This window comes from Chiloscyllium plagiosum, chromosome 7 (genome assembly GCF_004010195.1).
Source record: "Chiloscyllium plagiosum isolate BGI_BamShark_2017 chromosome 7, ASM401019v2, whole genome shotgun sequence".
NCBI lineage: Eukaryota > Metazoa > Chordata > Chondrichthyes > Orectolobiformes > Hemiscylliidae > Chiloscyllium > Chiloscyllium plagiosum.
Window position 1 is genome coordinate 60,075,762 of NC_057716.1, and position 14,079 is coordinate 60,089,840.

At 38.4% G+C, this 14,079-nt stretch overlaps 1 protein-coding gene across 5 annotated transcripts in view; it reads right to left on the reverse strand.

Annotated features, from left to right (window-relative positions):
* Window positions 1–14,079, reverse strand: part of LOC122551628 (RNA-binding motif, single-stranded-interacting protein 1-like) — a 210,721-nt gene that overhangs the window by 168,182 nt on the left and 28,460 nt on the right. For all 5 annotated transcript variants that reach the window (XM_043693851.1, XM_043693854.1, XM_043693850.1 and 2 more), the window contains exon 2: window positions 1,555–1,730. In XM_043693851.1, coding sequence (XP_043549786.1) covers window positions 1,555–1,730 — 176 coding nt within the window. The remainder of the gene's footprint in view (window positions 1–1,554; window positions 1,731–14,079) is intronic.

A 14,079-nucleotide genomic window follows, 5' to 3' on the forward strand; every position in this document is an offset into this window, starting at 1 on the left:
GGGAGATCTAATAGAAACTTGCAAGATAATACATGGCTTGGAGAGGGTGGATGCTAGGAAATTGTTTCCGTTAGGCGAGGAGACTAGGACCCGTGGACACAGCCTTAGAATTAGAGGGGGTAAATTCAGAACAGAAATGCGGAGACATTTCTTCAGCCAGAGAGTGGTGGGCCTGTGGAATTCATTGCCGCAGAGTGCAATGGAGGCTGGGACGTTAAATGTCTTCAAGGCAGAAATTGATAAATTCTTGATGTCACAAGGGATTAAGGGCTATGGAGAGAATGCGGGTAAGTGGAGTTGAAATGCCCATCAGCCATGATTGAATGGCGGAGTGAACTCGATGGGCCGAATGGCCTTACTTCCACTCCTATGTCTTATGGTCTTAAAATGTTACTTGGAAGAAAATAAAACTGTATTTTTAATGTTAACTTTATAACAACTGCTAAGCATTGTCACTGGTTCCAAGAAGCTAATTTTATATTTGCAGAATGTCAAATTTTTCTATGATCATAAAAATTCTATTTTCTAATTTTTTAAAAAAAGATTTCAAAACTATATTTTAGCTTTTATCTTAGTCCAATCGTTATTTATTTTGCTAACTGATAAGGTCCTTATTTTAAAAAAGAAAGCACTTTTAATTCCCAGTTTCATGGTGTGTGATGGAGCTTGCTAACTTCACTGTGGCCGCCCACCAACATATTCATTTGGATTGATGTCAGAATTTTACAGCCTTCAAGAATAGAGAAAACTATGTCACAAAGATTGTCAATCACTGGGGGCAACTTTCGTTGAGGTCGATGAGAAACACTGCTACCTGACTATGGACCACAAAATCAAATTTATCCTACAGGATAGAAGATTGTTGAAAAATAGAAATATTAGTTTATATTGAAAAATGCCATCCTAAAGTTATATTTTAAATAACAGATAGTTACTGGAAAAAAATCTTTACCATCCTACAGGTTTTAGAATGATTTGTGACAAACTAGTCTGCAACCTGTCTGCAAAAGGAGACACATTTCATTTTAAAATTCTCAAATTATCAACTGAGGGCATTAACATGAAATATGTTTTCTCCTATTTGTCTGGTTAATTGTACTAAATTATAAACAAATCAATTTATTTAGTGATACTATTCTGCAGCTTGATAAGTTGAGGTCCAATACACCAAGCATGGTCTAAGCGACATACATAGCAACATAAATGTAGGAGCAGGAGGATATTATTCAACTCCTCAAGCCTACTCCGCCATTCAATAGGATCATGGCTGATCATCGAGATCAATATCATCATCGCAACCTTCCCCCATACCTCTTGATCCCTTCAGCCACATAGCTAAATCTACCTCCTGCATGAAAACACAGCTAAAGAGAGAGCATTTTTCATTTCTGCAAAATAAACCCATCCACACTAATTTGAGTAAATTCCAGTGCACATTCCTGCATATAATTAAACAGATTATTTAAATATTAAAAACTATTTTAATAATGTCAAAGGTTAATGGTCAACGAAAAGAATGATATGACTGTTTAGAATAGGATATTGAGTACTTACGGCTGGCAGAGTTTCACTAGATCTTGGTCTGTGGTGCCTGGTGGCAGTCCTCTGATGTAAAGGTTTGTCTTACTGAGCTGTTGCCATCCTGTATTATTGCTGCCACTGCTACTGTTGTTACTGTTGGTGAGTGGACTGGCTGGTGCCATTGGATGAGGAGTGGGTGCACAGGGTTGCTGTAAAAAAAAAGTATTAAGACTTACTGCTAGATTGGTTATTAAAATATAGGGTGCAAATTTCATATTTATGACAATACACTAAATGTAAGATTTCAAAAGTTAACTATCACTTAATTATTAAGAAACAATGGTACATGTATGAATAAAGTATCAAAATCATTGATTCTATTGCTGTATTTTCTCATGGCTACAAACAGGAATTGAAATTGTACACTGAAAATAAAAGCAAAGACTAATGGTGTTTCAGACCTTATAAACATTTTTCACTTTATTCACACAATCTACTATATTTACCCGATTACTCCGAATATCCACTTGTCTCAACTTAATCGCCAAACTAAAACAGACAATAGCCAGTAACAGGCTTTCCTCTGGAAAATACAAACACAATGCTAACTTCTCTGAGCATGCCCTTCTCCTATCACTTCCTTGCTGTCCTCTCAAGCTTGGCAAAGATTCAGCTGATATACTTGAGTGCTCTGTCCAGGACCTTCCCTTATTTATACAGCGTGAATGATGGAGTATCACTTGCAGGGCAAATTATCCCAGTAGTCTTGTCCCTCTGTCCAACCTAATTCCACATTTCTTACAGAATGAATACAAAGAATACATTCGATCTGTATGCAAAGGAACTGGAGATGGACAGGAAGGGGGCATATTGGGGATGACTCAGGATTTTAAAAAAGGTAGAAATAAGATCCATGTGACATTTAGGATTGATGCTGCTAATCAAGTGCATGTTTCTCCTGAGGACACCACGATTTTTTCATATTCAAACCATATCTGGTTTATCTGAAAATGTAGGCCTAAATACAAAATCAGAAAATATACATTTCTGAAATGCAACATTCTGATTCCTTCTAAGACATCCATATTAAATGTAATTTCAGGATCATTTATTTCTGAGTATCAATAACTACAAAAACGGTTAATCAATACATTTGATTCTATGAAGCATTGCACATGAATTACTTCTAAACTTCATTCCTGCGATTATCTTGAAAGTCAATAATCACATTTATAGAGTCTCCTTAGGTGTAACAGATGGACAAGAGCAAAGTGAGCTTCCAGCACACTCTGCTTGAAGTCATTATCAAAGCTGATGAACACAAATGACTACCACAACACAGATGACAGATTTGACCAATTGTTTGGTTGTGATTATTTAGAGAACAGGAGTATTTTGTAGTTTACAATTTATGAATTTCTTTCAGTATTGACTATGGCTTAAATCTTTTCAGAACAGCTTGTGATAATAGTTATGCTCCAGTGCAACTGCAAGGATTGGATTATGGATGGAATCTTCAATTTTAAGGAATCAAGGCAAATTGATCTCCTTGTAGTGAGCTTTATACACAGGGTGAGGTAGGTGTGCTGTTTCATCATCTTTGACATGGGCCTGATTTACTTGAAAGACACTTTACTGCAGTTTGTACTCAACAATGACCTTTCATTTACAGACTTTGTGTTTGCACAGTGAGTGCTCAGTATGGCTTCAGTGAAATCTTGCCCCAGTCTCTCCAGTCATGTGATCCTTTCTCAGTGTCTCTTACAGTCAGGTTGGTAATCTATTATGTCACATCCCTTCTTCTCCAACCACCATGAGATTTTGTCGCAGTTAGATCATGTGCTCATGGGTAAGGAGGTCAACCTGTTACTCAAGTGAACCCATATTCTTGGGCAAATTCTGTAAATTACTCAGTTGTGGCTCATTGTGAAATGTGACCATGTCAGTATTACCATGAGATTAATATATTAATTTATATAATTTTATCACTATACAATGACATATTTCAATTTAACTTGAGCAATGGTCTAGAATACTGATACATACTTTGCCTTTAAACTCAAACAAGTCTATTCCTAACCTTTCCAAACACCTTGATGGAAATTATGGCAGTTGTAAAGATTCTTTCTGCTCAAGACTGACTGCTCATAGGGCAGATGTGACAACTGGATATCATTTTACTGGCCACCAAATTGCCTTTTGGGCTCTTTCTTGATGTTTTAATATTCTTACATGTTATTCTTCAAATATTGCAATTCTGAATATTGTGGGTACCACCAATCTTTCATTAAAGATCAACAAACCTTCTCAGCAGAAGACATGTTCATTGCACAAAATATTGGCCTAACATAGTGTTGCTGATGGCCATCCATCTAATCGAGAGACAATCTTAATTGGCTTTGAGCTTCTCTAAATCATTTGTAAGTTTTCACTTCACTTAAGAGTGTGTATACTTCTCCTTTTGATATAAACTCCACATCTTGTTTTCAAGCCCCTTTAAATAGTAAGTTCAACAAGCTATCTGATAACTGGTAACTTCCTTTTATGTACTCAGTTGTTCAATCATATCTGAACAGTCTGAAGCACTACATGTAAGGTGCATCTTTTTAGTTTCCTTCATATTCAGAAGGGAAACAAATGGCTTGAGCTCAGTTTCAATTTTACATCTTGGACCCAACACAGTCAGCAAACTTCTTATACACCCATATTGCCGCTAAAACCTTTCTTCCCACTCTTCCTCCACAAACTGTGGAAGATCTTTTCTCTTTTTCTGTTGGAGACCTTGAAGCAAAGTATACCAGTCTATATTTTCCATCAACATGGATTTGTATTGTTGATAACATGGGCTGTAACTTACTGATACCTTGGAGAATTTCTTTTTGAAAAACATTCTCAGACTGACACTCCAGCACCACTGTTGACATTGTCTCAAACCTGCCCTATGAGCAGTCAGTCATGAGCAGAAAGAATCTTTACAACTGCTACCATTTCCTCACCGGTTCATCAATTGCTGATAGATTAGGTATGAATCTCCCCACTTGTTTAACAATCCCCAGCAATACTCAGAATAGTAAGGGTATAGAATGCTTTGCCTGCAACAGTCGTAGATTTGCCAAGTTTAAGTGCATTTAAGTCGTCATTGGACAGGCATATGGACGTACATGGAATAGTGTAGGTGGGATGGGCTTCAGATTAGCATGACAGGGAAGCGCAACATCAAGGGCCGAAGGGCTTGTACTGCGCTGTAATGTTCTATGTAATATTTGTTGCTCTACTTTCTTCCTGGATTGTGAAAATTCCCAGATTGCCTTTATTTTCTAAGAATCAAATGTTATTCCTGTGTCTTGAACTGTGACCAAAGGATTTGATCAGAGGTTTTGCAAATTCATGCTCGTTGGCTATGATTAGGCATGCCTCCTGCAGTGCTTCCAAAACCTTCCTAATTCTACAACCATGATCCTCCTTTGTGGAACGGTGTACTAGAATAATCCTGCAAATGGAAGATTTTTCCATCCCTTCCTTGAAATAGGTTAGATATTGTCCACTAGAATATTTCAGGTGCAGACACCAAAGCGTAACCTTGTGAAGGAATAATGACCAAAAAATACTTTATAAAAGTAGCTAGCAATTTTGGTTCTTGACCCAAAAGGATGTTTTTCTGCCTCCACTGTTAACAAGTAATTTTAAGAACTTTGTACTCTTTGCCAATTTAGCTCACCCATCCATCATCAGCTGATGGCTTTGCACATAAACCACAGCTACTGCTTTGACATGTTGGATCAAGACCGTGCTGATCTTAATGTCTCATTTGGCTTAGGAACAGTGACTAAACTTGAACACCATTTTAGTGAGTACTGTGAGCTATGATTTTTTCAATTTCTGTTCTTACTTTTTCCATTAGAAGGTGCAGTATCCTTCTTGGAGTGAAAACTCAAATTGGTTTTGCACTTGCCTGCAAAGTAATATGATACTAATTTTTTTTAAATAACTAATAATTACCCTGAGAATAAAATTAGAAAGATGTCATTTACTCTATTTTCTCTCCCAGCAATTTCATGGGCATTGTCAACTACTTTCATCACATGCTTCCCGAAGAGAAGATTTTTAATTCTGTAAAATGTTAAATGGTTCAGTTATTTTAATGTATCTTTATATTTTAATCGTGTCTGATTAGATCTCTTTCTTTAAAATTTGTTTCTCCTGGACCTTGAAGTTTGATTAAAGATGTTTTTAACTTAACCTGTTCCAGAATACCAACATCTGCTCCAGCATCCACTTTAAACTATATTGAGACTTACTAACCAGTATTTACTGTCTGAGTGATTGATCTTTCCAAGGATGTTTAGTTTCTGTGGCTGAGATTCTCCCATTTACAGGACCTGGTTGCATTTAAAACTCTGCCTTTTACTTCCACTAATTGTAGTTTTGGAATAACAGCAATGTTTGAAAATGATCAACTTGACTACAATTGTGGCATTCAGCTCCCCCTGCCTGGGAGTCATCACGCATATATGTGGTTCATTCCAACATCCCCCAAACGTATACGAAGATGGCAGTTGGCATGATTTTTTTTAATAAAGCTTTTAGCAGAATTTTGCGTTAGCATGCTGCTTTCAGAGTTAGAAATTACACAGGGCCTGAGACTATCTGCAAGCTATTACCAGATTTTGTTTCCATACCTGTACAATTTTGGTGAGTGTTAAATACTCCATTAATTGCAATAAAACAGGCATTGCCTCATTACCCCAACTATGTGGTCCTGTATTACTTCATTCTTTAGATAACCAATCAGTAGGAAAGTGTGCAAATGGCAAAGATCATGGATAAATCAATTTCTGGACTTGCTTGGTCTCTGCCTCATTTGTTCAATCTAGCCCAAACAATTATCATGTTCTGACACACAAATCAAAAATGTATCATAGCCTTGCAGAATTTCCCCATGAGAAAATGAAGTCTCATCCACCCTTTGTTTCTCAACAAATCATTGGCTATAGTGCAGATTGCATAGAGAACAGCAATAACCTGGCTGTTCTGGTCCTGTTTTATTTAATAATTATCGGATACCTGTCTCATGTCTGTGGGCCTGGGTATTTGAGAAGACCTCGGCAAGTGCTAGCAATGACTAGGCATTCCTGTTGAACACTGCAATGAAAAAGTGAGGACTGCAGATGCTGGAGATCAGAGTTGAAAAGTGTGGCACTGGAAAAGCACAGGTGAGACAGCATCCAAGAAGGAGGAGAATTGACTTTAAGGGCATAAGCCTGTCATTCTTGATGAAGAGCTCATGCCAGAAACGTCAATTCTCCTGCTCCTTGGATGCTGCCTGACCTGCTGTGCTTTTCCAGCATCACACTTTTCAACTATGAAATGATGCATTTTTAAAGGTCTGTGACTGTGTCACTCTCTGTTTCAGGACTCTGATTCTTGAGTTTGAGCCAGCTGCTGCCTAATGAGTTTGGGGAATATCTCTCTTCCATGTTAATTTGATGTACTTCTATGATTTGCTAACACTGTAGCTTTTTCTTTAACTCTCGTTGCTTGTAGGTTCTTTTTCTCTGTCCTCACCCTGCATGAGCTATAGGGAGAGGCTGACCAGGCTAGGGCTGTTTTCCCTGGAGCGTCGGAGGCTGAGGGATGACCTACTATGAGGGGTATGGATAGGATAAATAGACAAAGTCTTTTCCCTGAGGTCGAGGACTCCAGAACTAGAGGGCATAGGTTTAGGGTGAGAGGGGAAAGATATAAAAGAGACCTAAGGGGCAACTTTTTCATGCAGAGGGTGGTACGTATATGGAATGAGCTGCCAGAGGAAGTGATGGAGGCTGGTACAATTGCAACATTTAAGAGGCATTTGGATGGGTATATGAATAGGAAGGGTTTGGAGGGATATGGACGGAGTGCTGGCAGGTGGGACGAGATTGGGTTGGGATATCTGGTCGGCACGGACAGGTTGGACCGAAGGGTCTGTTTCCATGCTGTACATCTCTATGACTCTATGTTCTGCTACTATGTTTCATTCTCCTTTTGGGGTGATGCAGAATAAGCTTCCTTGTAATCAAGTTATGGTTTGGCAGGGTGGGTGCGAGTGAGAATGGTGAGAAGGTTCACTAGAGTGATCCTTGGTATGAAGGGACTGTCTTATGAACGAAGGCTAAACAGGTTGCGATTCTACTCACTAGAGTTTAAAAGAATGAAATGGTGAACTCTTTGAAACACAGGATTCTTACGGGGTTTGACAGGGTCAATGTGGAGGTAATGCTTCCCCTCATGGAGAGGCCAGGACCAGAGAATAATCCCAGAATAAAGGGAAGGCAATTGAAGATTGAGATGAGGAGGAATTTCTTCTCTCAAGAGGGTCGAGTGTCTTTGAAACACCTTGCCACAGAGAGCTGTGGGGGCAGGGTCTGTGTACATTTAAAGCTGAAAATATAAAACACATACATATACATACATACATACATGTTTATATATATTCTTGATTAGTCAGGGAATCAAGGGTTATGGGAAAAATGCAGAAAAGTGTATATGAGGAATATTGAATCGTGGATTAGGCTCAATAGGCTAAATGGCCTGCTGTTATTCCCACTTGTGGTCTTATAAAGGTACTATTGATAAACTTGTAATCCACAGGCAGGTGAATGTAAGGAATAAATTTGGAATTGGAAACTAGTTCCAGTAATGGTGACCACATTATTGTAATGTTCCAGCAGCAAGTGCCCGGAGCAGCGAGCCCCTAGAACAGTGCATGGAATACGGGCCCCAGAACGTGAGCAATGAGCCCCAGAATAGCGCATGGGCTCCGTGCCCCAGAACATCATGAGCAGCAAGCCTTGGTACACTGTGTGTGCTGCGAGCCAAAGACCAGTTCCCAGGCAGTGAGAGATCCCAGTGGGGAATGGCTTGGTGAGGCAATCCTGGCACTTACCTTGGAGCAGCTGAGGGCAGTATAGAGTGGATTGGGAGTTGGAGTGGACCAGAGATGGCTGCTGGACTGGGATCTGACGTGAGTTGTCAGACCACATGCGGAGGCAGTGTGCTGAGCTGCCATAATGTCTATTTGAAATTTTCTACCTTACTGTAATTTCAACCCTTTAATGATGTCCTATTTTTAACTTATTTTTCAACTCTGAGTAATGCAACTACTTTTAGTCCTCTGCTGTATCCAAGAATTGTACCAAGGTATTTGTTCCTAAGATGTTGCCAAAGGAAAGCAGACATTGTAAAAGTTTTTCATGGTATTCCTACAATGGAGTACACGTGACAATAACAAGGATTTTCTATACTCTATATTCTATTTTATTTAATTTGTCATTAAAACCCATCTGGTGTATTATCCTTCAGGGTAGGAAACTTGCCATCCTTATCTGGTCATATTACTTTGAGAGGTATAAATCCATGACTTGGCATTACAGAATTTTCTTGGTTATTGGGGAAGTACCACACTAAAATGGCAGCCTCTCAGCACACCTGCCTGTGCTGTTATTCTGTTGCAAGCTTTGGAACTAAGAAGAGAGGAACCACCTTTTCGTGTTAAACCCCACACTTGAAATCTTATTTATTTAAAGAGATGCCACAAAAGCTATCCTGTTTCCAGTGATAGGAATGATGTCGGCAATCAATCGCTAATAGGTATGACTGTCAACCTTGGAAATTCCCCATCCTTGCATGACTAAGGAGCTCCATCTTGGAGCCACACATCCAAACACACATTTTGCAGATGTTTCCAGAAGATGGAATTGGTCCTTAGCTTTGAGATCAATGGCAATTCTTTCACCGGTTCTCTTTTCCAAAGTTCCACCTGCTGATGGGTGTTCTCAATGGGTTATGTCCCTTCATACAGCAAAAGCAGTCATAAGCTCCCATGTAAACATGCTGTATGTAGACTAAGTGATAATAACAAAGTTATTGCCTTAAATACTGATGTTGTATAGAACAGATTACAGTATCCTAAAATCACAAAACAGACCAAATAGGTACTTCATTCTCATCAACATCAAAAGCTTTCTCCCCCCATGTTATATTTTCAAACACATTATGGATACACCTTCCACTAGGTCACTGTTGACCAAACTGGTGCACATATAAAACTTCCTTTTTGCTGGGGGTTAATATTATGGAAAAAGTTATTTCATGATCGCTATTCTTGCATGCCTGTTCTGTTTACAGGACCCTGTTTGTTTTTTCCCATTCCCCTGTAACTCATGATTTACATTAAATTAGAAGATGTAAATTTTTGGTCTTTGACATTAATTGCATGCAATTAAATAAGAGATTGCCTTGGGTTTTCTGACAGCATTTGATTGAGCTTAAAGTCTTTGTTAATTTGAACTGCCAACCATTTGCTAAATTAGTTTAAAATGAAAAGACCTTCAATTACCTGACTCAACATTACGCGAGGTCGGTGCTGGAATATTCCTTGAGTAAGTTTTTTACCTTGAACTTTTAAGATATTTTTGATAAACTCTGCTTGCTATCCAGGATTTTCTCCTCCCTTTTCCCCTGTTGTTTTTATAGTGCTCATGTTAACTCCTTTCTTTCTTCAGGAGGAACTCAAATTATTTTGAATTATGAGGAATTATTGTATTGAAAATATCTTAACAAACATCTCAAGGTGACTGATCTCGCGAGCTCCTAAAATGAATAATTTCCATTAGATACATACCAATCATAACTTAAACCCACATAAAATGCACAACATGACTTTGTAATGAAATGGTTTAATCTAAAAATGTTACTACTCAGTTGAAACAAAATATTCTAAACAATGAGGTAAGTTATTTTCAATGTATTTGACATTATGTACAGTAGAATGCAATCAAAATAATGCTTCTGGAGGAAGAGAAAAATACATTTAAAAAAGCAGATGTGTTATATTTTGTATATACAATGATTACAAGACTGAAATGTGAACAAATATTGTAAATTGTTTATTAAAACTTGAATTGCTTCTGGCCAAAGTGACAACCCTTATTCTTAGATGTTGCAGTATTTGAAAAGGTATCTGGAAAATGTCAAACATGAAGAACTGATCAAACTTAGAATAATGCCTAAATTAGTGATTTAATGCTAAACTGATTGATCTGAGACAAAAATAAACTGCAGTAATGGAATCCAAAGTAGACAAGCAGGCGTCTGGAAGAACACAGCAAGCCCGGCAACATCAGAAGGTGCAGAAGTCGACAGGTGTAACCCTTTTTCAGGAATGGGTATACGTGTGGGGGGAGCTGTAGATAAAGGGGTGGCAGGGTGGTGAAGTGGAGATAGGTGAAGACAGGCATAGGGTTCAACCTGGTTGGTCAATGGGAGGAATGAATCTGGTTGATGGCAGGGAGCAGTCGAAGGGATGGGGAAGGGCTGGGAAGGGAGGTTATTTGAAATTGGAGAACTCAATGTCGAGTCCTCCAGGCTGTAGACTGCCCAGGTGAAAGATGAGGTTTGTTCCTCCAATTTGTGGTCTGATTTGTTGTGACAATGGAGGAGGCCGAGAATGGTCATATCGGAAAGGGAGTGGTTGGGGGAATTAAAATGGGCGGTGATTGGGAAGTCTGGTCGGCCCCGGCAGGACCAGCTGAGATGCTTAGTGAACCATTCCCTAAGTTTGCATTTGCTCTCCCTCATATACAGAAGACCACATCAGAAGCACCTGATGCAGTAAATTCAGTTTGAAGAGAGGCAGATGAACCCCTGTCTCACCTGGATGGAGGTGAGGGGGATGGTGTACCGGCAGGTTTTGCATCTTTTCCGGTTGCAGGGGAAGCTACCAGGGAGTTGGTGGGAATGATGGGAAGAGATGTGCAAACCAAGGACTGTCAAAGGGAAGAATATTTGTACTCCTCCCTGTCTTTTCTGAAGAGGTTACAACTTTTATGTCACAAGTTATCTCCAGCTTGTAATCCCAACTCAGCAATGGTGACTGTGCTATAACTTGCAAATTAAACTTGCTGTGCGGTGGTGGTGTCCCTACCCCTGGACTGGCAAGCCTAGGTTCATGTTGCACCTACTCCAGAAGTGCATAACAACATCTCTGACGAAGGTTGATTAGGAAAGATAAGTTAAGTAAATAATATTAGAGCTTTTAATGGGCTATAAATCCTGTTTTGTCCCTATCTTGGAAAGTTTTTCAAACTTTGTTATTCTTATTAGGTAAACTTTTGTCCATGTTGTCTGAAATAACAACTTGGACCTTGCTCTCACCGTTTATTGGTTTAATCCTTTCTAATTTATCCTTTCCACCATGACTTGGTCCCAGCATGGTTCAGATGAAGCCCAGTACTGTGGTACAGCTCCTCTTGTTCCGATATAGGTGTCAGTGTCCAATTAAGTGGAAATCCTCTTTTCATACCAATCATTTAGCCATGTGTCAACTTCCTAATCTGTCCAAGTGGGCTATTCTTAAACCAGGAGAGTTTTAAATGATAATCCGATTTGCATTTTTATATTATGGGCTATTGATCAGCAATTTTGACATTAATTTTAAATTTCAAGCAAGAGAAGGGTATGTGTAATTTTTTTCATTTAACTTTGCAAAGGTAATTTATGCAGCACATGTAACTGAAATCAAATTCATGGAAGTAATGAATTGCTGAAAAAGAGATGTATTGTTGAAGCTATCTATATACACACCAGGACAAATGTAAGAATATAAAATATCAAATTATCATAACAGTTTATACCATATGGGAAAAGGATGCTGATTGATAGGAAAGTCAATTCAGATTAGTAAAGGCATTGCTATTATAAAAGCAACAGGATCAAGAGGTAACCAAAGGCAAAGAAGTAAAAAAATCTTTTTTTTTTAAACAGAGAACAGGTCCTTGTGTATGAATGTGTCAATACTGTAAACAAGCTTAACTGATTATCTTAAAAATTGACTGGTGTAACTATTAGCACACTCGATTGTTCAGTAAGTGCTGGTTAATCTCAGAATCACAACTAGCAGTACCTGTTCAGTTCTAGATTTTCCAAATGCTGGCTCGTTAAATGAAGTCTGTACGCTGCCTTTTTTCTTAAAAAAAACAACTAAAAGGAACATGCTGTTTGATTCGATCAGCTAAACACTGGGATAAATGCCAATGTTCCTGCCATCGCACTGGCACTGAAATTCATGCATAACACTGCTCAATTGTGGGGTAGGCAGAATTTGTTTTGGACTGGTGGCAGCATCCTATTAGTGGGACATACCACCCGTTTAACTACTGTACTCTTGCAGCTTGAAACAGCTTGCTTAACCTATTGTTAAAAGTTGCTTACAGCGTTTAGTGGTGGAGAACCCTTTAGCATATTTCTCAACAAATGTGTCAAGGAAAAGGAAAGGGTTAGAGTGCTTCACCTCAATTTGAGCGTGATTTGGAGTGTATTGGAAGTGTAGGGAAACCCTTAGCTGTGACTGCAAATTCAAAGATCACAAGAGGTATCATCCATGTATTAGAAATATGCATAGGGTAAGAGATCAGAATTTGTTGTCATCAAAACCAAATCTAATAGTTTAATTCACCTTTTTACATATATAAAGTAGACAATGTTTTGCTTTGGAACCTAAGCATTTATTCTATTAATATACCATTTACAAACCCCACTCTCACCACTACTTTCTTACAATTATAAATGTCTTAACCCATGGTGGCATACCATTTCCTTCCCTTTATATTTTCACTTCAAGAAAAAGTGACTTTTAAGCCAGAACATTTCCTTTAGCACAAGTCCCTCTTAGATGGATAACAACTGTCTTCAGATGCTTCAGGAAGAAACTAAAACAGTGATATTCAAGAAATTGTTTCTTAATTTTAAGAATATTTAGACTACAGGTTATATGTATTGTATATGGATGATAGTCCAGATTTGATTTCAGATTCAAATTGAACCAGATATAGAGACCACAATAACAAAGACAGAGTCAGAGAGAAATAAAAAAAATTCAAAACTGCTTACCAACTTCCCTAGGTTGTATCATCTCCAAAACGGATAAATTTGCTTTAATTTTTAAAAATCTACATCACTAATACAAATTAGAAACAAAAGTGATCATATCCAGAGTCCATGGAGTATCTCAAATAGCATTTGTTTCCCATCAAAATAACAGGTATGAATTAGAAGGTTTATTACCCTGCAGCTAATGTCATTTCCAGATTTTCGTTTGGATCCCTACAGGTTTGACCGTAACTTTAAATACTTGTCAGAGGAAGAGCTGAGCACTTTCAACGTGCACAGAAAATGGTGTTGGACATCAGCGAAAACACTACATCGCTGGCCTGGTGTTACTGATTTTTGGTGGTCATAACATGTGACAAGATACAGGCATGACACCCAATATCTTTGTTCACCGAACTATGTTGCTGGATGCCTCAAATTAAAAATGATTGTCCTATGTTCTCCATAATCTACAGATCTAAAACCTCTTCCCAAATTCACAGTCAGCTGAATTTAAAAAAAAGGGCACCAAATTCCAAGACCCATGGAATAAAGGTCAGAGTGGGGGAAAGTGCCAAAATGATCAGAAAACCGACTGCCATTTGTTAGCAAATTGGTTGTTAATAGGCAGGAGGTGAGATGGTTTTTCTT